This window comes from Amphimedon queenslandica, unplaced genomic scaffold (genome assembly GCF_000090795.2).
Source record: "Amphimedon queenslandica unplaced genomic scaffold, v1.1 AMPQUscaffold_13521, whole genome shotgun sequence".
In the NCBI taxonomy this organism is placed as follows: Eukaryota; Metazoa; Porifera; class Demospongiae; order Haplosclerida; family Niphatidae; genus Amphimedon; species Amphimedon queenslandica.
Window position 1 is genome coordinate 845,675 of NW_003546243.1, and position 19,027 is coordinate 864,701.

Here is a 19,027-nt window from a genome sequence, read left to right on the forward strand (position 1 = left end):
ATTCCGGTAGCTTGTGTGGTATCCCCTTATCTTTAGTTCTTAAGATATAATTCAGGAAAAACTCTTTTTGATCATAGTCAAGTGCCCAGCTCCTACCAGTATATTCTAATTCACTACAGACTACCAAATCACCGTCATAAACTAGTTTAGCATAGAGCGTTAGCTTCTTATTGATTCTGTCATCATGTAGACTTACAAACACTATTGCAATGTGATTAGGGTCCCGATTATCATAGTAACCTAATCGCCTAATCTATAATTGGAACAAAATGGCAATTATTATTTCACATACACTTACCAACAGACCCTTCTTTACTTTCAGCCAGAGGCTCTTCAGCGAATGATTATATGAATGATGAAATTGAAACATATCATCAGAAACCTGCTATAAGTAAAAGTATAATTAACTATTGAAACTAGGACTGACATAGATACAGAACTATGAGTTGGAATCGAAATAGTCTCGTCCCCTCCTTTGTGGGGACGAGACTAGAATGGAAATAGCTAAATCAGATGGTTTACAAGTGTCAGTGGTTAGGCATCTAGCATCTAACTAAATTTATATATACAAAAGTACTGATTAGCAGGGGCGGATCTAGGATTGACTTTTTGGGGAGCCCATAATGATATGGGTGGGGTAATTAGTGGGTGTGGTCAATTAGGCCTGCAGGATTTCATTTGGGAAGTCAAAATTTTGAAGATTAGGCCTCTTAAATGAGCTCCTTTGTGGTTTACAGACTGTTTACACAGTCAAGTACTGCAGTTGTTTCACAGTTTACATAGATAAAACCAATTTTATACTTGACCAGAAAAATTTTTGGGGGGGCCTGGCCCCCCAGGCTCCCCCTAGATCCGCCCCTGCTGATTAGACCTAATTATTCATACCAATTTTGTGTCTGGACGGTTCACGGCCATTGGTTTGCCACTAAAAGCATCTTTATTAATAAAGAAGTAATAGCAGAACATACATAACAGAGATAAGGTCAGTAATACAAAGAGCAATGTTTTCCTTGAGGCAGCCATGATGCATAACAATCACTATTAGTGGTGGGCGATATATCGATATTTTATCGATATTTTACGGTATCGATTCGTATCGGTATCGAAATTTTGAAGGAATCCGGATCGATACGTTGGCCACGCCCATTTATTATGGTTAAATAATATTAATAATGAAAATTTTAATAAGTTAATGACGTATAATACACACACGTGGATACACGTGCATGAAAACATCGATGAAAACAGTCAATAATAAGGGGTGTGACTCCATAGGTGTGGCCTAAATATCGTATCAAAACTGTATCGATACTCCCGATATCGATATGAGCTGATATCGATCGGTATCGTATCGAACCATTTTGGCCAGTATCGCCCACCACTAATCACTATTCACTATTAATAATATTGGAATGCGCACGTGATCAGTATGAATATAATTAACCCAGGGATAATACTAACGTTGGAATTATATCCCCAAGATTAACCTAACCACAGAATCATAACAGAATGTAATTTTTAAATTTAATTGATTGCAATGCTTTTGAGTTATATTCTTTATACAGTGGTGTAGGATATCTTACCACACCAGTTTGCAAGTACCCTCTTGTTTCTTTACTTTTCTCCAATTTAATCCTATAATACTTTTCCATTTTTAATGTTTTTTATTTACTTGTTATTAATAACAATACAGCTGCCAAACATTTGTGGTTACTTTGATCATGTATGCAGCATGTCCCTAAAAATAGAAATCAGCTCTATTTTTGCAACAAGTTGCTCAAAAATCAAAGTAACAACAAATCTTGCTATAGTAACATGTTGCCTGGTGTATGGAAGGCTTAAATATGCGACCTAGTGTCATACAGTAGGCAATTGCTAACAACATTCGTGGCAGGCTACTTTGCCAAAAATAGCAATGCCTTTAGACTACCAAAGGAACAAACACACTTCCTGCTTTTTGTCTTTTTTTCAGTAATCTCATAAATAACTTATTATTAGAAATACAAAAAATTATTATTGTTGATCACCTTGTGTAATAAAAACAGTACTAGATCTATTTAAATATTGTTCGTTTTGTTTTTCACTGCTGTGAATTGGGAATTCTTCTCTCATGCAACATGCATTTTGAACTTCAATTATTTCTCTCAGATGTTTTAATGCTTTGGTTTGTGGTTTCTGATGAGACAAAGTAGAGACTTTCCCATAATAAAGACCGGCATTTTCTTTAGGTGATTGCATTGGAGCAGAAGGTGATGTAGAAAATGAAGCATCAGTGTAATATTTCAATTGCTTATCAATGATATCCTGTGAGAACATTCCTCGTTTGTGAAAGTTGGCACTGCTGCCGTTTAGGAAAAAGTTCTGCTCTTCTCGGTGTCTTGCAGACCTCGATGCAATGCGGGACCTGCTTTGCTGCAAGCTATACAAGCTATTGCTCAATCTAGAGCTCATCTGCCATGGTTCAGCTCCCTCTGCAGTTCCTCTTCCTCTGCTTGAGGTAGGAACCCTATATTCATAGGAGGCAGGTAAGTATCTCTCAGCACGAATGGGGACGTTCCTTTTTCCTCTTTGAAGCCCAGATGATGGATGATACAGTGAAGACAATGGAACCTCCTGTAGCACTCCACTAGCATTGAAGGAGCCACCAGTTTGACCCAGTTCTGCTACTGGTCCAGATGCAAGTGAAGATAGAGGCAGCTAAAAATTAACAGAATGATGAACCATGCAATGATAGCTATACCTTTGATGTGTAGTTTCTTCTCTTCCATGTTGCTGGGTGCTGTCTTGCATACATGTAAGATTCTAAAGGCGTTGACATGTTACCCCTGAAGCCTGTTGATAGTCTACTGGTGGGTCTCAGCTCTGCCTGTGAGAGATCTTCAAAGTGTTGAAAGGCATTGAGAGAGCCAAACATGATGGAAACTTGCTCACCCAGCCACGCCTTTCCCCGTGAGCTCTTAGCTTTTACGTGGGCGTACCGCGTCAGCAATTACCTCGTTACCTTGGTAACTTAATGAGCTCCACCTAGATAGTCTTGTTGCATGCAATTCGCAATACAGTAGCAATGATGATTTGGCTTTCACAGTGTTTGGAAGTTTTATAGCTAGCTAGATAATAGACAACGACTGGAGTGCACAAACTAGTGAACTACTTTTACTATTAGACTAGTATCTAGATGACTAGATCTAAGCAACCGTTTCAAAAACAGTGGGCTGATTGTGACTTTCAACATAAACTATACACAATAAATTTACCAAAATATGCAATACAGAGTGATACACAAGAGTTTTTTTTGCACCCCATTACAGCTCATAAAATAGATTAGATCTAAGCCTACTCTTGTCATTCCGTGTTTTGACAATGCACATTTTATCTATAGGTGTGGTTCATCAACTTATCAAGTGCAAGTCAGCAATATTAGTCCCAAGCTTTCATGTCATTAGAACCTGCTCAGCTGAGAAAGGAGGTTGGCAAGGCTACATTTATTTTGGAAAATGTGGAAATAGGTTTAAAAATAAGCGACGGAGCTTATGGTGTCGTGAATGAAGTGAAAATCGATGATGGGACTCTTTGTGCTGGGAAGACGCCCCATGAATATCTTGTGAGAGAGGTATGTATCAAAGAGTTATTGTTCAGTAAAACAAGTTTTCGCCCGGGGCGCAGCTCCCGAGCCTTTTAACACAAAATTTACATTCTGTGTCAGTTGTGTACATGGCCATATGGACAGCTGGGCTGGGAGTGGCCAGACTGTACCACTGCACTGCACTGCACCACCATTCAATGGCATTGGCAGTAGTAGAATTAGCTGCATACTGATCAAAATATTTATAGAAGGGTTTTGTTTCTAGGATAAAACATTCCTTAAGAAGTTTTGTGATGAGGTTCTCCTTCACGTCAAGCAGCATCATCCTAACATTGTTCAAGTTATAGGACTCCATTATCCTCCTAGCTCCAGATTTATACCAATGTTGATAATGGAGTATCTTCCAATGACACTGGGAAATTGTTTAGACAAGAAGCAGCCTATGCTTGAACCTGAAGAGCTAAAACGGCCTCAAACCCAATACTCCATCCTTCTTGGTGTTGCTAATGGTCTTATTTACCTTCATCAGAAGGAACCACCTGTATACCATCGTGACCTCACAGCTTATAATGTACTGTTAACCGCCAACTTCACAGCAAAGATATCAGACCTTGGAATGTCCAGAATTGTTGCTGTTTCAGGTGAGAAGCTTACTGCAGCACCAGGCAATGTAAATGTGATGCCACCTGAAGCGAAGAAGGATAATCCAATTTATAATCACAAGATTGATGTGTTTGCTTTTGGCTGCCTCATTCTTCACATTGCTTCTGGTCAGTTTCCTGTACCAAAAAGAGATAGCTTCCAAGAGAATCCAAATGATGATACATGTACATCATACATTAAGATAACAGAGTGGAGTAGGAGATACAAATATGTAAAGGCTATACTAGATGAGGATGATCACGAGCTCCTTCCACTAGCACAACAGTGCCTCGAAGATAATCCTAGAGATCGACCTGAAATGATTGACCTTGTTCATTTCATTGAAAACACAAAGACAATCGGTTTAATAGACTCAAGTCTTGGCTCTATTATTAAAAATGCTCCTGAAGTAACCATCTGTGGAAAGAGGGTTCCAAACTGTCGTTCATGTCCGACATGTAATTACATTATAGAGCATGCTCCAGACGGTAGTAACAGATCTAGCAAGTTTGTTGTGTGTCCTCGTTGCAAAAAGGAGTACTGTTTCCTATGCCTTCAAGCAAGGGATGCTTGTTTGAAAGATGCACCAGAATCTTGGTATGGCGACTGTGCTAGGAACATTGCTCCAAGACAAACTGGAAAAATTAATTGAAATTTTTTAATAATTATTTTTGTTGTAGTGTTTAAAAAGTAATTTTAATGTGTTTTGATGAAATACTTTTTGGTTTAACTACATGTATCAAAACAGTACTTATGTCCTATAGATATAGCCACTTGATACAAAACTAATGATGCATTAAAACATTCACTCTTCACATAATCTGCCATTTATTCTTAAGTGATAAAGCACTACTCTATTATACTCTTCTAAGTAGAGAGAAGTGAGGGACTGGTGCTATCCCTCATGTGCTGTGCTATTCTCCTCCTCAGATTGTGTACACTATGCAACAACTGTGTCTCCTCGCCATTTAACTGCTTCCTATGGTGAGGCCATTGACCTGCTCCTATATAAAAGAGAGTAGTTGTATATTATAATTATTATTATTATAAGTACCAGTATGATTATTATCAGGAGGATTTATTGATGATATTTCTTCGCTGGAACTAGAATCCTATAATATCATATAAGTGTTATTAACTAGTATAAATGTATACATCTAATAGCAAAGTTATAGGTAATAGACATGTACATGTACATGTACATGTACATGCAAGTCATGCATGTGTACTTATTTCCTGATTAGTACAGGTACCTGTATAATATTATGATTGCTATCATCACATACTTTCATTGTTTGTAATTTCATAAAAGCTGTTTCCAATTTCTTCTCTTCCTCCTTATATTTCTCTTGTGCAGCTTGGAGGTTTTGCTCTTTTAAATCGTTTTGTAATGAGCGTAATTCCCGACAAGCTAACGCAATGTCCTCATTGTTTCTGGCTTGAAGATCATTTTCCAACTGAATCATGTTGGACTGGGCCTCTTGTATATCTGCTATTTTAGATGGTGGACTGAATCTCTCTGATTCTGTAAGAAAATCATACATGTATGTAGTACCATACAAATACAATGTACATGTACATGTAATTTTAACTAGGTCTACATTTTAGTAGAAAGTTTGAGCCGGTTCTGATCAAATTTGGATTTAAATTTTAAAGTTGCTCCAAAAATGAGCCAAAGTCCCTGTACTATGGTACAGTGATGACCACATTTTGTCAAAAATGAAAAGAAGAAAATTCTCTATTTTTATAATTATTCTTGATACATATACACATTCTTATGTTGTGTAGAAAGTTTGAGCTGATTCCGATCAAGTTTGGATTTTTTAATGAATTTTTAAAGTTACTCCAAAATCGGCCCAAAGTCCCTGTACTATAGTACAGGGTCTTCGGCCAAATTTTACCCAAAATTAAAAGGAGAGAATTCTTCATTTTTATAATTTTTTCTGATGCATATACATGTTCTTATGTTGCGCAGAAAGTTTAAGCTGATTCCGATCAAGTTTGGATTTTTTACGAATTTTTTAAGTTGCTCCATATGCATGAAGCAAGCTTTGTGGGAACCCAGTTTACAACGTATTTATTAACTTTATGAAAACATTTGAGTTTCCGAGCAATATATTCATTCTTTCTCTTTCTCAAACCTGTTCTTTCTCTCTCTACTTCATGAGCATTCCTAAGTCTATACATAGCTAGCTCATGACGTCTCAACAGCTCCCTCTCAAGACAGGCTCTCTGTGCCTGCAGTTCTAATGAGCGTATTTCAACCTCTTCTATGGCTTCTTGTGTCTCCTTATCCCTCAGTAATACCTACAGGTACATCCACACGAGAGATTTTCATACATGTACATGCTCATTTGTACCTTTTTCTCTATTTCTTTGTCCATTTTCTCAATCTCTAACTCTCTCAGTGTCTGTTGCTGCTGAAGATACTTTTGTCTCGCATCATCGAGCGATTTCAATTCTTTCAGTTTAGCCTCGCGCTTCATTGCAGCTAGTCTTGCCCTCTGGTCTGAGAGCTTCTCCTCCTCTAGCTCCAGCATCTTCTTCCTCTGAGACTCCGCCTGTAGGAGGAGCTCGTGCTGTCGCTGCCAAGCCTCATCTTCCTGACGTCGCTGCTCAGCCAATCTCTCCAGCTCAAGAGTCTGTTGCCTGTCACGTGAGGATCATGTGACATCAGAAACAATCGAATTAATTACGTACCTTTGTCTGAGGTACTCTTGTTCCTCTCTCCTTATCCTCTCTTTCTCTTGTAACTATAAATAGTAACACAATGATGTAATGCGCTATTCCTCTACCTGATAATTGACGATATATTTTGGGTATTTATTAAATATCGGATACGCTCCGCTTGTGAGAGGGACAAAGTCTCCCAGCGTCTTGTGTGGGTGTATGGCTGGGGGTGTGGCTTCCTGCATCCTGTAAGCATCTTGTAAAACAACCTTTAGATTGACTGTACTTTGATGCCTCATGAAATACTAAGAGAAAGAAAGAAATGCATAAAGATGAACAATAGGATTGATGAAAATCAAACACAACTAAATTTATCCTGAAAAATTGCAATTTATTTTGAGTGCTACATGTACATGTACATGTAGCACTCAAAATCTTTAAAATAAAGGCATCAATTAATTCATTAGCTATAGGAAGGCTTCCCTAACCTCAACGTCTTCAACAGTCGTGCATTTCAAGAGAGCCGAGCGTGCACAGGATATATAGGCAGCAGCTACCATTAGGAGGAAGGAGGGAGGCTGGGAGAGGACGTTGTCCCATAACTTGAGCCACTCTTCCTTGGACAAAGCCTCGCTGAACAGGGTCTGTAGAAGAGGCCAGGCATAGACCTGGGCGGTGATGTTATGAGATACGAAGTGTTGAAGTAAGTGATTATCGTGATGGGAGAGGAGGTTCTCTACCAGGGACAATACGTTCAATGGAGGATTAGGAAAATATTCAAACCAGTGACTACACCAATTGACTAAAGAAGAACAAGAACATATTAATGCACATACATGTACATGTACATAGTACATTTTTAATATGTTAATAGCAGACACTTTGTTGCTATTTATGCTTACATAATATGGTGGCGACCATTTCGAATATTACCAGCTGGTTGTTTTGAAAATGCTTGACGAAAGGGAATATGAGAGGAGGAAGGTAATCCACTTCACTGAACAATGGACTCCAGTGGGACAGAGCAGAAAGGGTGCTATAAAGAGAGATCAGAGAAGATTAAAATAAATAATAAAATAAATAATTATAAAGAGCATAATAATTTTAAAAATAACAGTAGCAATAATGAATAAATAAATTAATAGTAATACCGTTGCAGTATTCTTAGTAGCTTTTGGCTCTTGATGGGGTACTTGTCTCCAATGTCAATGTAAGCAGAATGAGTCCCTTTATCCAGGAGTGTGGAGTAAGACATGTGATTGAGAGGTAACTGAAGTAATGAACGCCAAATAAAGGAACTAGAATATAAAAAAGAAAATACAGTGTAGTTATAATGCTTATATGCACATGTACATGTACATGTATCAGTTATTAATGGTGGGTTTAATGTTTTATTTTTACCGATATTTTGCTGGGTATTCTCCATAGCCTCTCAATATGCTTCTTAGTTTAGCTAAATTGAGAGACACGCCTCCTCCAGCAGAGCTCGTTTCACCTCTCTTAGCGGACTGACTGGTTTTAGAAACAGGTTTAACAGGAGGATCAGGTACTGAGGTAGAGGATGAGGAGAGTTTGGAGACTTGAGAAGAAGACTTCTCAACTTGGAACAATTCGGAGACCGTTAAAGAAGGCTGACAAAGAAAATAAAGAAGAGAAATATAAAGCATTTGTCCTACCAGATGGTGTGCTTTTAAAGAATGAGAGAGATCATATATTAGGAGGGAACCTTGCTCAGTAACAGCTGCTACATGTCTACCCATTGGGTCAATGTGAGCCATTGAGATTAACTATGAGAGAGGGGGAGATGAAGTGGAGTAAAAGATTAATTTTATTATAATAAGCTTAAAGTACCTCCTCATCTTTACCTCCTAGTGTGAACAGCAGCTGACATCCAGTTACACTAACAAACCTCAGCAAGCCATCCTGTGCCAACATACCCAAGACCTACATATCATAATAAAATAATAAATGATCATATTAATTTCATTATAATGTCACTGCTGCATAGAGTGACTTATAGTGGCTATTATTATTGATATTTATTGTTACAGACCTGGCTTTTATGTCCATCAAAAGTACCAGGCACAAAGAGGAGTTGTTTGACGTTCTTTACTTTTGATGGTAACTGTATGACGTGTTCCAACACGTGTCTCTTCATGCTCCATATGTACAGTATATTAGAGCGACCACCAGCAACAAGGAAGGAGCCTGAACAATGGATGAGACAGAGCAAGTTTGAGCTGATTCTGATCAAATTTGGATTTTTTATGAATTTTTAAAGTTGCTCAAAAATCAGGCAAAAGTCCCTGTACTATAGCACAGGGACTTTGGCCAAATTTCATCAAAAATGTAAAGTAGAGAATTCTCTTTTTTATAATTTTTTCTGATGCATATACATGTTCTTATGTTGCGTAGAAAGTTTGAGCTGATTCTGATCAAATTAGAATTTTTTATGAATTTTTAAAGTTACAAAATCCGCTGTAACAAAGTATAGGGACTTTGGCCACTGAGAGAACTCCCCATTATAGCTACACATGTACATGACGTTAGTGCATATGCTTACCATCTTGTGTGGTAGCGAATGCTCTGTAATGAGGAGGAGGGCCAGACGGAAGTGGAAGGTTGTATTTATAATCAAGTGTACTAGTGTCCCACACGTGAATGGAGTCATCTTTGAAACAAGTTATGATACTGTTAGTCAATGGCAGGAAGAACACCTTATATACAATGAAATTAGGAATAAAAAAATATAAGAATATTTCCAGCCCCTTTCAAAATTGTATGAGCAACCTCTCTTCATTAAGGACACCATTGGGCCCACACAGAGGTGTCCTCATTTCAGTGGTGCATTTGTAAAGGTTTGTGCCAATTGGGACATTAAAATGTCCTCACTATAAAGGTGTCCTCATTATAAAGGTGTCCTTATTATAAAGGTGTCCTTATTATCAAGGGTACACAGTCCAAGAGGTTATAAAAGAGAGAGAGAGTGAAAGGAGCTTACATCTTGCACCCCAACACTTTCACCTCCACACAAGGTCTTGCGTCTTATGCCAGTATTGATATCCCATAGGACAGAGTCACAGGCTGTCACTACTAACAGATACTGACCACTCTGAGGCAATGAGAGGGACTTTATTGACGCTTCATGGGGACCAAACGTAGTTATCAATTGACGAGAACCTATTAATAATAATAATAATAATAATAATAATAATAATAATAATGATAATGAAAAATGGGTAGGATAAAATGCATGTACATGTACATATATGCACCAATTTATAAAGGTGTCACCATTCATTGATGAGTGAATTTAAAATGAGTACATGTACATGCATTAATACTCACCAATATTTATACAGTGCACATTTAAATCGTTAGTTGCTACAAAAAGCTCGTTAGAGTAGGTGTGGCTTATCAGAAGTGCTGTACAAGTTTTTCCCAACCGATACACAACCTGATATCTACACATCATTTTTAAAACGTAGCATTTTAAAAAGAAAATTAAAATTTCTCACTTGTTTCTGTAAACGTCAAAAGAATATATTACGCCAAGTTGATCAGTTGCTATGAACCAGTTGCCATGACAACCAAATGTCACCCTGGTAAAGGGTACATGGCGGCCGGCAGCAGTCAGACCAATTCTTGTGTTCCTAATACTCAATAGAAACCTAAAGAAGATAAAATAGTATAAATTGACTTGGACTAACCCATCCTTCTCTCTGGGCGTTGGTTTTCTGCCCCAAATGCTCCCGCCATCTCCTCCACAGAGATCTATGCTCTCCATTTATCCGGACACAACATTTCCCGGGAAATTTTTGAAAAATACAAAGAGGCGCGAGAGTTAAAATTAAGAGTTTGCGAGCATGCGCAGTAGGATCTCCCGCAGATTAGTGGGGAATGATTAAGAATCATAAACAACAAGACTAAGTATCATTACAATTGTTATGCATAATAATACATTGTGCTAAAATCATAATGTGTGTGTGGCATGCAATTAAAGTTTATCAGTGTCTTTGAATTGCTCTTTTATTGCACTATCCAATGCAATGAGATACTCCTCAAGATTAACTGTATCTTTCTATAAAAATAAAAGCATAATAACTTATTGTCACTATAATAGGATTCAATAATAAAGTAAATGTAGGCCAGCAATGTAGCAGTACCTTGCTGTATAGTGCATGTGCTAAAAATGGAACTTTTCTAAGACTTCTCCCAGATAGGCCCTCACTCTTCATAGCAAGTTCTCTTAATTGAAGACTTGATCTAGTAGCATCATTCTCAATAAAACCCATTACCTCAAGGGATCTGATGTAAAGTAATTTTAAACAACATTACTAATAACAATCAGTAGAACATAGAATGCAGGAATAAATGCACTAATAAAACTGTGCAATATTATGCAGATTTGCACAAATACTATTGTTACATTACAAACCTTAATCCCAGTACTTGTTGTACAGGTGCAATAATGCCAACTCTCATTAATTCCTTAATGCAGGACATGAATATTGAAAAGACTGCATCAAGTGAGGGTAGTCCAATATACTGCTTTATATCAGCTCTGTGTACAATTAAAATTAAATATATCCTTATCTTCTCTCTCTCTCCTTTCTTTCTACCTTACCTATCTACAAAAGCCAGATCAATGGCTTCAGTGATATTTGATGTGGTCAGTATCAAGACATTAGGATAACGCTTAATTTGATCGATCTGTGTCAGGAGTGCATTGACAACTCTTATTGCATCAGATGGTTCACTCCCTGACATAGCAGCATTACGAGCTACAGTGAGACTCTCTACCTAATAGCATTAATAATAGGAGCTAGGGATTGGAGAGAGAGAGAAGGTTCTCCTACCTCATCAATTAGTATGCATATCAAAGCATTATCATCCTCAACTAGTGTATGTATCTTAGAGAACATCTTCTGCACCAACTTACCACTCTAATAATAATAAGAAATAATAATAATAATTATTATTATTTTGGGTATACTAATTGCTGACCTCAGAGAACCATTTAGAGAAGAGACTGTGACTGTTGATCTCAACTAACTGTCCATAAGAATACCTTTAAATACAATTATGAATGATTTTAGTCTATGAGATCATACCTGTCTGATAATCTAATGCAGAGTTTCTGAGCCAATGCCTTGCAGAGTGAAGTCTTCCCAGTCCCAGGAGGTCCTATAATAAAGGAGTCGGTTAGCTGGTTCTGATCTATTATGTCACTGACCATGAAGGAGGACCACTCTGTTCCATGATATGATTGTAGAGTCAACACCTCTGAGAATGTAGCAATGAGATATATAAGAGGAAGGTTTTTTGTGGTAAAAAAAATTTTAAAGTTGTACATGTATATGAATTATAGTTAATTTATAAATCTAACTTGTCAGAAAAGAGTAGAGTAGTTTCAGCATAGTTTAACAACTAAATAAATAAATAAATAATGACAATAATAATATAATCAAAAATGTTCTCACTTTTTGTTTAATGCCAGGTTCGTAAATTAGACTATCCCATAAATTGTGATACTCAACTGTAAAGCAAATAAAAAATAAGAATAAAAGTATATTTATTAATTGAAGGACTAAAAGTTTACATGTATAGATAAATGAATGCACAACTAGAAGTGAAAGGAAAGGACATACCATTAGGCAGTAGCCAATGTGTAGCAGCAGTAATGCTGGTTTCTTCTTCAACTTGATCTTCAGATGGCCCCTCCTCACTTAGTTTGAATACATGAATCAATAAATTAACTAATGAGAAATTTATTATCTGTGAGAAAGAAGGAGAGGAGAAAAGAAAGATGAACATGAACCATAAGGTATGAACCATAAGGTAGTCTGAAGCATTTTATATACATGCAAATATCATTAGGTACATATGGTGCTTCACAATCTGGCTGAACTGAAGCAACTTTAAAAATTTGTAAAAAAATCCAAATTTGATCGGAATCAGCTCAAACTTGCTATGCAAGATAAGTATGTGTATATGTATCAGAAAATATTATAAAAATGAAGAATTCTCTATTTTTCTATTTTGGCAAACTTTGGCCAAACACCCTGTACTATATATAGTACAGGGACTTTGGCCCAATTTTGGAGCAACTTAAAAAATTCGTAAAAAATCCAAATTTGATTGGAATCAGTTCAAACTTGATATACGGCATTAGAACATGTATATGCATTTTTAAAAATTATAAAAATGAAGAATTCTCTATTTATCATTTTTGGTGAAACTTGGCCAAAGTCCCTGTACTATAGTACAGGAAATTTTGCCAGATTTTGAAGCAACTTTACAGCATAAGCTACAGTTATAATTCAGTCCCAATTAAGATATAAATGGCATGAAAACATTAAACATGCATAAATGTGTACATAATACATGTACATGTAGCATTATAGTACAGTAGTACTTGTATTTCATGAGATATGTCAGTCACGGTGACAGAGAGTATGTGCTCTTGGAGTAACGGATTAGAAAACTCTGTCGCTACAAATTCTCCAAAAACGACACCTTTTAAAAGGAGGAGGTCCCTCACTTGCTCCCTCACCAATGAATAAGGCAGTGTACTAACAATATAAGAAATGCAACAAAGCAATATTGAGCCACAAAATAAATAAATAAATTAATTAATTAATGCCATAATTTACCTTTCAATATTCTGACAGACCTCAACATGGACTGTATCAATCTGAGAGGAAAGAGAGGAGGAAGGAAGAGACTCTGAGAGCTCCTGCATACTAGTCTGCATTACTTTTTACTTGATATACGGAGATAGTATACGTACAAAACCGATGGAGACACTGGGACTACCTCCTGTAAAATTTTGAATTCCCCGCGCCGAGGATAGACATCACGTGACCAAATGATCAAATATGGCTTCCAAAACAGAACCCGCCAATGGTGAAGAGAGAGGAGCAATCCAATCACCAGAACAAGCACCAAATGAGCAGCAGAAAGGAAGAAAAGTCGTGAGAGGAACTAAAGGTATCAGACTCTACTACAGTGTGTACTTTGTATGAATTATTTTTTTAAATTCATGTTAATAATTATAGCACCTGAGATTCCTTTATTTGAGAGAAAGAATTGGCTGCTTCACCTTCACTACGTACGTAAAGACTATGAGACGTGCAAGGTCAGTTATGATCCTACCTTTATTAATTCATACTATTAATTATTAGGTTTTAATTCAAGAGCTATTGAACGAAACCAGTGGCCAGTGTGAATATGCCGTGTACACTAAAGGTAATTAAAATGGGTGTGGTTAAGTAGTTATATTAAGTTTATTAAAGGTCTGATATTGCGTCAAGAGGGTGACTTGAATGAGTCCCTGAGGTTCTTCCAACAGGCAGTTCAACTCAATCCCAATAATTCATCTAATGTGAAACAAGTAGCACGCTCACTGTAAGTTTAAAAAATTAATCTTTAAATCACACTGTCTGTTCTCTCTCAGTTTTCTTCTCGGCTCTTACAAGACTGCTCTCGCAACTTACTCCGAGGCAGAACTGCTGACTCAGGATTGGGTGGGTGGATGGGCGTGGCTTAGCTATAATTCATGATTTTTTGTTTGTAGGAGGTGCTCCATAACAAAGGAGTCTGTTACATTCATTTGAAAGAATACAAAGAAGTGAGACTACACTACACAATGTACATTGCATAATTTGACATTATTGCCCATCAAAATTATGTAATAATCGATTACATGTATAGTTACATGTATATACATGTACAATGTATGTTGAAATCCATAAGATTCATTATTTATTTATATTGCACTGTGCAGGCGATACATACACTAACAAAGGCAATACAGTTGAGCCCACAGATAGTCTCATTCAAGGAATTAGGAAGGTCTCATCTCATACTGGGCGACATACATAAAGCCATTGAGACTTACCGTAAAGCAGTCAAGCATAATCCTGAAGATCCCGAACTACTCGCCAGCCTAGGGCTCCTCTATTTGCAAGTAAGAATAGATATGGAATTTTTTAGAATTTTTTATCAATTCTTTTTCTTAAGATTGGTTCCTCTCAGAAGGCATTTGAGTCCCTTGGTAGTGCCTTGACCTTTGACCCAAGCAATTATAAAGTAACAATCATCATTAGTTATATTTACTGTCCCTTTCTCTCCTTCTTATCAAGGCCATATTAGCGGCTGGCTCTATCATCCAGTCTCATTCTGATAATGATGTTGCTCTCTCAAAGTATCGAATTGCAGCACAGACCTCACCAGAATCACCTCATCTGTGGAACAACATTGGAATGTGCTTTTATGGAAAGAGCAAATATGTTGCTGTATGTTCAATACCACCAATGCATGCTACTAAAGAGTACATGCATTCAGTTGCCATATTGTTTTTAGGCTATAAGCTGCTTAAAGAGAGCTACCTACCTTGCTCCTTTTGAGTGGAAGATACTGTACAATCTGGGGCTGCTTCATCTGGCAATGTCACAGTATCCTTTACCATTTAATTGTGTATTGTTTATTTCTTTATTTCATTGATTCTGTTTATCCTTAGCTATTTGTATAGATATGCATCTGCATTTCATTTCTTAAGATCAGCTCAAAGGTTAGAGCCAAAGAGCTCAGAAGTATTAATGTTACTTGGTAGTAAGTATCACACAATCACTGGTAATATCCTGATTATATCTATCTCTATTACAGTCGCTTTAGCTCATTTAGATGATTCCGAGAATGCTTTGAGAGCTTATGGGCAAGCAGTTCTACTCAAACCGTAAAATGCTTTATATTGTATCTGTGACTCTTTATCTTTTGTATAGGGATGAACCACTCTTGCATCTCAATTATGCTATTGCTCTGTACAATAATGGTGATGTTAAAGGGTCTGCTGTACAGTATCGCAAATATCAATCAAGATCAAGATCACTGGAAGAGGAAGACCCTGATCCCGAGGTACAGTGATCTCTGATCAATGCTGATTCTGATTTTGATCAAATATTGATTCTATTTTGATATTGTACTTTTGTTAGGTTCAAGAGGTTAGTTTTAAACTGGGTGCTTTGCTCCAGATTGGTGAGACTAGTGGCAAGGTACCAATACCTGTGAAGAAAGAAGAGAAGAAAGGAAAGAATGGCGAGGAAGAGGAGGAGGAAGATGGAGAGAGAGTGTATAGTAAAATTGTGAGGCAGTCTGATGGAAAGAAGGTCACTGTTCAAGTTAAAACAAAACTGAAACAAGTTAGAAGAAAATGTGCACATTGACATAATATTATTCTTTCTTTTTTAATAGGCAGAGAAGTAACGACATTAAAAGACGACAACCTGGTCACTCTATTTTAGTATAAAATTCATTTGAAATTCAATAAAATAAGGAACGATAATTATGTGATGCGATGCATATAGCTAGTTTAGCAACATTAAAAAGTTGTGGCTTTGATCTTGTAAGAAACATGATCTCCACCCATTAATAAGTTAGCAGAACTTAGCACGTGCCACGAATTTGCCAGTGGTGTCACATGGCCCAGCGCTTTTGAAGATCTTTATGTGCTTAGGACTAGGTACTCTTATGTATTAGGTGCTCAAGAGTTGTGCTACCGATTATAACTGTTGTTAGTATGGCAGATCTGATTGAGGAGCCTAATTGTAAAAGACCACATTTAGGTAATGTCAAAAATTAACATGCCTGCATTTATAACAATTCCCACTGCCATTGAATCATTATACTTTTAAATTATGTAGGCAATACACCTACAAGTCAAGGTACAAATGAACATGACAAGGTAACTTAAAGTAATAGGGCTCTTAGCTCTAGCAACACTGGATGTTCACGTGAGGAATTCCCTCACAGTCACAGGCATGATGACTACACTCGAGTTAAAAATTTTAATTTTGTTTTTCCCATAGCTTGACAAAAAAATTAACAACAGTCGAAATTTTTGCATTTACTGTGACTGCCAGAAATTCCTCACATAATGTATTTATGCATTCTACCTTTTCATGGGCTCCTGATGCATTTTATACCCACTTCAACAATAATTGTATGTCACATTGCATCATAGCAATAGCCTAATGCATGTCAGTTCCTCTGTGTTTGGTACTGGTATTTAGTATGCTCTCATGTTCTCTTTTTACACAGTTTGACTTTCTAAAGATGACAAAGCTTGCTGCAAATATCAAGAGTCTCCAAGAGAGCATCCAAACAAAGAAACACCAAATTAATGTATTATACACTAAACTAGCCCAAGCCAAGTCCGAGTCACGTCAATTACGTATAATGCAGTTTGCCTCAGACAGCAACACGCAGTTGAATGAGTACAAACAAGAATTGGAGTCTAAAATGACAGAGCTAACACATTTTCATGGCAATTTTAGATTCAGTGTTGAGGAATCTTGCAAGTTGTAAGTATGCATATACAATGCACATTCCATATGAGAAAATGCATGCATTTTTTTGTTTTTTGTATGTTCCTGGTGTTTTTGCATGTTCATGTCTTACAGTAGGCATAGTTTCAGCATGTTTTGAGTTTCAGCTTGTGCTTGCATTTTGCTGTATAAAAGGGTATGGGCAATAAAAGGGTATGGGTGGAACTATACTTGTGGATATGCAGCTTATATCTAATCTTTGCATTAATGAATTAATTATTTTTGCCCATTTTGTCCTGATTTCTGCCTAAATCCAATTATAGTCTTTTAAGTTAATTACCATATAGCGGGTAAATTTGGAGGGGCTAAATATTGGCGAATTGCTAATTTTTGGTGATTGGTGGGTTTAAATTTGGCAAATTTGTGGCCATGTGCCATTGAGCATACGTATCATGGCTCAAAATGGCAGGTTTTTAATTTGGGAATGGCTATCAAAATGCCAAATTCGCCAAGTTTACTCCCCTCCAAAATTACCCGCTATACGATATGCTCACAGTTTATACAAATAACTATAATGAAATAAACCAACCTCCCACCCACATTTGGCCTGCCTTTGGAATACTATGAATTGCCTAATGTAAATTTAATTACTTAAATTTTACTAGGTCTTTTTGTCTTGTTGACCTCATTTATCCAACCATATTGGAAATATCGGTCGTTAACAAAGATATGAGAGCCAAAATTTCGCCAAGTATCTTGCCACCATTACTAACGCCGGTTACTACAAAAAGTCGTGATGCCAGTGGTGAGTATAATATGCTAGCCACTGGTAAATATATACATTTTTTCAACAACGTTATAGCTGCAACAAATGTTCGTTCATCTCATTTTCAAAGACTTTCACCAATAAAAACTGCAGCACCGAATATAGAAGTTACATACTGCCCAGAATTTGTTCCGCCGAAATCGTTCCTTGCAGATTGTGACAGTAAAGAATTGGTGACCAGCATTTTAGTGGATGTTATACCGCAACTGTTTGCCCTACTTCCTTCTTTAAAGACAGAAGAAGCCATCAAGGATGCTTTTATTCAAACTACATGTATGTGCACAGATGTCCACTTTGACACATTAGCAGTGAAAGGTCTGAAAGCCAACAAGAATACACACTTTGTGCGTTGGCTGAAGGTACACTATGGAAACAAGTTTATCATTAAGGACAATGAGTGTTTGACAGAACTACCTGTGACACTGCACCAATCATCTCGGCCTGACTTTTGTCTTTTCCCCAAATCAAATAGCTTTTCTGCAGTGTCTGTATCAACCCAACCAGAAGAGGATGAGGACCCTGAGCAGATTTCCATATCATCAGAAGAGGAGCTGGAGGGTGTTGAAGAAGAGGAATATAGTAAAAAGCAAAAGGCTCAGGCACTCGCAAATATGGTTGCAGTTGCGGGATTTCTTGTAACTAATGCCATCTTAAACGATAAAAAGTTCCATAAAATTACTATTTATGGACTACAGTGCTGCTATATAGATGACTGTGCTTCGTTAATGAAGTTAGTTTTAGATTTTGAGAAGAAGGCTTCAGACCTATTTGAATATAAAGGCACACAGCGTATTGGAAACCAGATTGCACGGGTCAGTGCAATAATAGAAAAGGAAAGTCAACTGTAATCTTTGCTTGAGTAACAGTTACCTCAGTGTTATTATTAATATTATTGTATATAATCAAGTTAAACCATAATTATTATCATTATTGTTACCTCTCTATTTCACTCTTCCTTTTTAAATATTATTGTTGGAG

General features: G+C 37.0%; 6 protein-coding genes across 9 annotated transcripts in view; 3 read left to right on the plus strand and 3 right to left on the minus strand.

Moving 5' to 3' along the window:
• Positions 1 to 1,750: 1,750 nt before the first annotated feature.
• On the minus strand, positions 1,751 to 2,980 carry LOC109580422 (uncharacterized). Its single transcript, XM_019993516.1, has 2 exons — positions 2,741 to 2,980; positions 1,751 to 2,697 (listed from the first exon to the last, which is right to left on the minus strand). The coding sequence occupies exons 1-2, from the start codon at positions 2,912 to 2,914 to the stop codon at positions 2,014 to 2,016; spliced, it is 858 nt and encodes a 285-aa protein (XP_019849075.1). The 5' UTR covers positions 2,915 to 2,980; the 3' UTR covers positions 1,751 to 2,013.
• Positions 2,981 to 3,368: 388 nt separating this feature from the next.
• Positions 3,369 to 5,063, plus strand: LOC105316823 (probable serine/threonine-protein kinase PBL25). The gene is made up of 2 exons (XM_011412039.2): positions 3,369 to 3,610; positions 3,849 to 5,063. The coding sequence occupies exons 1-2, from the start codon at positions 3,434 to 3,436 to the stop codon at positions 4,875 to 4,877; spliced, it is 1,206 nt and encodes a 401-aa protein (XP_011410341.1). The 5' UTR covers positions 3,369 to 3,433; the 3' UTR covers positions 4,878 to 5,063.
• Positions 4,925 to 10,691, minus strand: LOC100632225 (TBC1 domain family member 31-like). Its single transcript, XM_019993503.1, has 19 exons — positions 10,606 to 10,691; positions 10,414 to 10,566; positions 10,244 to 10,359; positions 9,897 to 10,075; positions 9,459 to 9,612; positions 8,949 to 9,103; positions 8,747 to 8,839; positions 8,572 to 8,682; positions 8,297 to 8,526; positions 8,047 to 8,193; positions 7,798 to 7,931; positions 7,384 to 7,697; positions 7,021 to 7,200; positions 6,926 to 6,978; positions 6,586 to 6,874; positions 6,367 to 6,532; positions 5,512 to 5,750; positions 5,280 to 5,337; positions 4,925 to 5,229 (listed from the first exon to the last, which is right to left on the minus strand). Exons 1-19 carry the CDS (start codon positions 10,680 to 10,682, stop codon positions 5,093 to 5,095), a joined length of 2,985 nt encoding a protein of 994 aa, XP_019849062.1. The 5' UTR covers positions 10,683 to 10,691; the 3' UTR covers positions 4,925 to 5,092.
• Positions 10,692 to 10,785: 94 nt separating this feature from the next.
• On the minus strand, positions 10,786 to 13,737 carry LOC100632351 (pachytene checkpoint protein 2 homolog). 2 transcript variants are annotated; one of them, XM_003382374.2, is made up of 13 exons: positions 13,552 to 13,737; positions 13,314 to 13,470; positions 12,547 to 12,673; positions 12,379 to 12,434; positions 12,285 to 12,325; positions 12,132 to 12,181; positions 12,010 to 12,082; positions 11,903 to 11,966; positions 11,755 to 11,841; positions 11,523 to 11,698; positions 11,334 to 11,459; positions 11,062 to 11,203; positions 10,786 to 10,976 (listed from the first exon to the last, which is right to left on the minus strand). In XM_003382374.2, the coding sequence occupies exons 1-13, from the start codon at positions 13,650 to 13,652 to the stop codon at positions 10,893 to 10,895; spliced, it is 1,284 nt and encodes a 427-aa protein (XP_003382422.1). In that variant the 5' UTR covers positions 13,653 to 13,737; the 3' UTR covers positions 10,786 to 10,892. The 2 variants fall into 2 exon arrangements, with proteins under 2 accessions (XP_003382422.1, XP_019849117.1); XM_019993558.1 differs by lacking the exon at positions 11,062 to 11,203.
• A 3-nt stretch (positions 13,738 to 13,740) lies between these two features.
• Positions 13,741 to 19,027, plus strand: part of LOC100632475 (Bardet-Biedl syndrome 4 protein-like) — a 6,462-nt gene continuing 1,175 nt past the window's right edge. Inside the window, exons 1-15 of one of the 2 annotated variants that reach the window (XM_019993523.1) lie at positions 13,744 to 13,888; positions 13,957 to 14,036; positions 14,083 to 14,146; positions 14,194 to 14,305; positions 14,355 to 14,424; positions 14,475 to 14,528; positions 14,685 to 14,867; positions 14,921 to 14,989; positions 15,043 to 15,195; positions 15,263 to 15,354; positions 15,432 to 15,511; positions 15,566 to 15,635; positions 15,682 to 15,814; positions 15,892 to 16,098; positions 16,151 to 16,231. In XM_019993523.1, coding sequence (XP_019849082.1) covers positions 13,777 to 13,888; positions 13,957 to 14,036; positions 14,083 to 14,146; positions 14,194 to 14,305; positions 14,355 to 14,424; positions 14,475 to 14,528; positions 14,685 to 14,867; positions 14,921 to 14,989; positions 15,043 to 15,195; positions 15,263 to 15,354; positions 15,432 to 15,511; positions 15,566 to 15,635; positions 15,682 to 15,814; positions 15,892 to 16,098; positions 16,151 to 16,162 — 1,491 coding nt within the window. In that variant the 5' untranslated portion in view covers positions 13,744 to 13,776 and the 3' untranslated portion in view covers positions 16,163 to 16,231. Of the gene's footprint in view, positions 13,889 to 13,956; positions 14,037 to 14,082; positions 14,147 to 14,193; positions 14,306 to 14,354; positions 14,425 to 14,474; positions 14,529 to 14,684; positions 14,868 to 14,920; positions 14,990 to 15,042; positions 15,196 to 15,262; positions 15,355 to 15,431; positions 15,512 to 15,565; positions 15,636 to 15,681; positions 15,815 to 15,891; positions 16,099 to 16,150; positions 16,232 to 19,027 lie in introns of those variants that run through there. The other variant, XR_002184237.1, reaches the window with a different exon arrangement.
• On the plus strand, positions 16,362 to 19,021 carry LOC109580424 (uncharacterized). 2 transcript variants are annotated; one of them, XM_019993541.1, is made up of 5 exons: positions 16,364 to 16,521; positions 16,600 to 16,640; positions 16,997 to 17,259; positions 17,889 to 18,028; positions 18,086 to 19,021. In XM_019993541.1, the coding sequence occupies exons 1-5, from the start codon at positions 16,476 to 16,478 to the stop codon at positions 18,895 to 18,897; spliced, it is 1,302 nt and encodes a 433-aa protein (XP_019849100.1). In that variant the 5' UTR covers positions 16,364 to 16,475; the 3' UTR covers positions 18,898 to 19,021. The 2 variants fall into 2 exon arrangements, with proteins under 2 accessions (XP_019849093.1, XP_019849100.1); XM_019993534.1 differs by having other exon boundaries at positions 16,362 to 16,521; positions 17,889 to 19,021.

What these genes read in the sequence shown, in the direction of transcription:
- LOC109580422 (XM_019993516.1), bottom strand. Translation starts at nt 2,914, where the DNA reads ATGTTTGGCTCTCTCAATGCCTTTCAACACTTTGAAGATCTCTCACAG. An exon ending in GAAGAAACTACACATCAAAG is followed by an intron (nt 2,698 to 2,740) that starts GTATAGCTATCA and finishes GTTAATTTTTAG; the next exon opens with CTGCCTCTATCTTCACTTGC.
- LOC105316823 (XM_011412039.2), top strand. Translation starts at nt 3,434, where the DNA reads ATGTCATTAGAACCTGCTCAGCTGAGAAAGGAGGTTGGCAAGGCTACA. An exon ending in ATGAATATCTTGTGAGAGAG is followed by an intron (nt 3,611 to 3,848) that starts GTATGTATCAAA and finishes TTTTGTTTCTAG; the next exon opens with GATAAAACATTCCTTAAGAA.
- LOC100632225 (XM_019993503.1), bottom strand. Translation starts at nt 10,682, where the DNA reads ATGGAGAGCATAGATCTCTGTGGAGGAGATGGCGGGAGCATTTGGGGC. An exon ending in TTTGACGTTTACAGAAACAA is followed by an intron (nt 10,360 to 10,413) that starts GTGAGAAATTTT and finishes AATGATGTGTAG; the next exon opens with ATATCAGGTTGTGTATCGGT. An exon ending in AATGGTCGCCACCATATTAT is followed by an intron (nt 7,698 to 7,797) that starts GTAAGCATAAAT and finishes GTTCTTCTTTAG; the next exon opens with TCAATTGGTGTAGTCACTGG.
- LOC100632351 (XM_003382374.2), bottom strand. Translation starts at nt 13,652, where the DNA reads ATGCAGACTAGTATGCAGGAGCTCTCAGAGTCTCTTCCTTCCTCCTCT. An exon ending in TCTCTAAATGGTTCTCTGAG is followed by an intron (nt 11,842 to 11,902) that starts GTCAGCAATTAG and finishes TATTATTATTAG; the next exon opens with AGTGGTAAGTTGGTGCAGAA. An exon ending in CAACAAGTACTGGGATTAAG is followed by an intron (nt 11,204 to 11,333) that starts GTTTGTAATGTA and finishes ACTTTACATCAG; the next exon opens with ATCCCTTGAGGTAATGGGTT.
- LOC109580424 (XM_019993534.1), top strand. Translation starts at nt 16,476, where the DNA reads ATGGCAGATCTGATTGAGGAGCCTAATTGTAAAAGACCACATTTAG. An exon ending in TTGTAAAAGACCACATTTAG is followed by an intron (nt 16,522 to 16,599) that starts GTAATGTCAAAA and finishes TAAATTATGTAG; the next exon opens with GCAATACACCTACAAGTCAA. An exon ending in GTACAAATGAACATGACAAG is followed by an intron (nt 16,641 to 16,996) that starts GTAACTTAAAGT and finishes CTTTTTACACAG; the next exon opens with TTTGACTTTCTAAAGATGAC.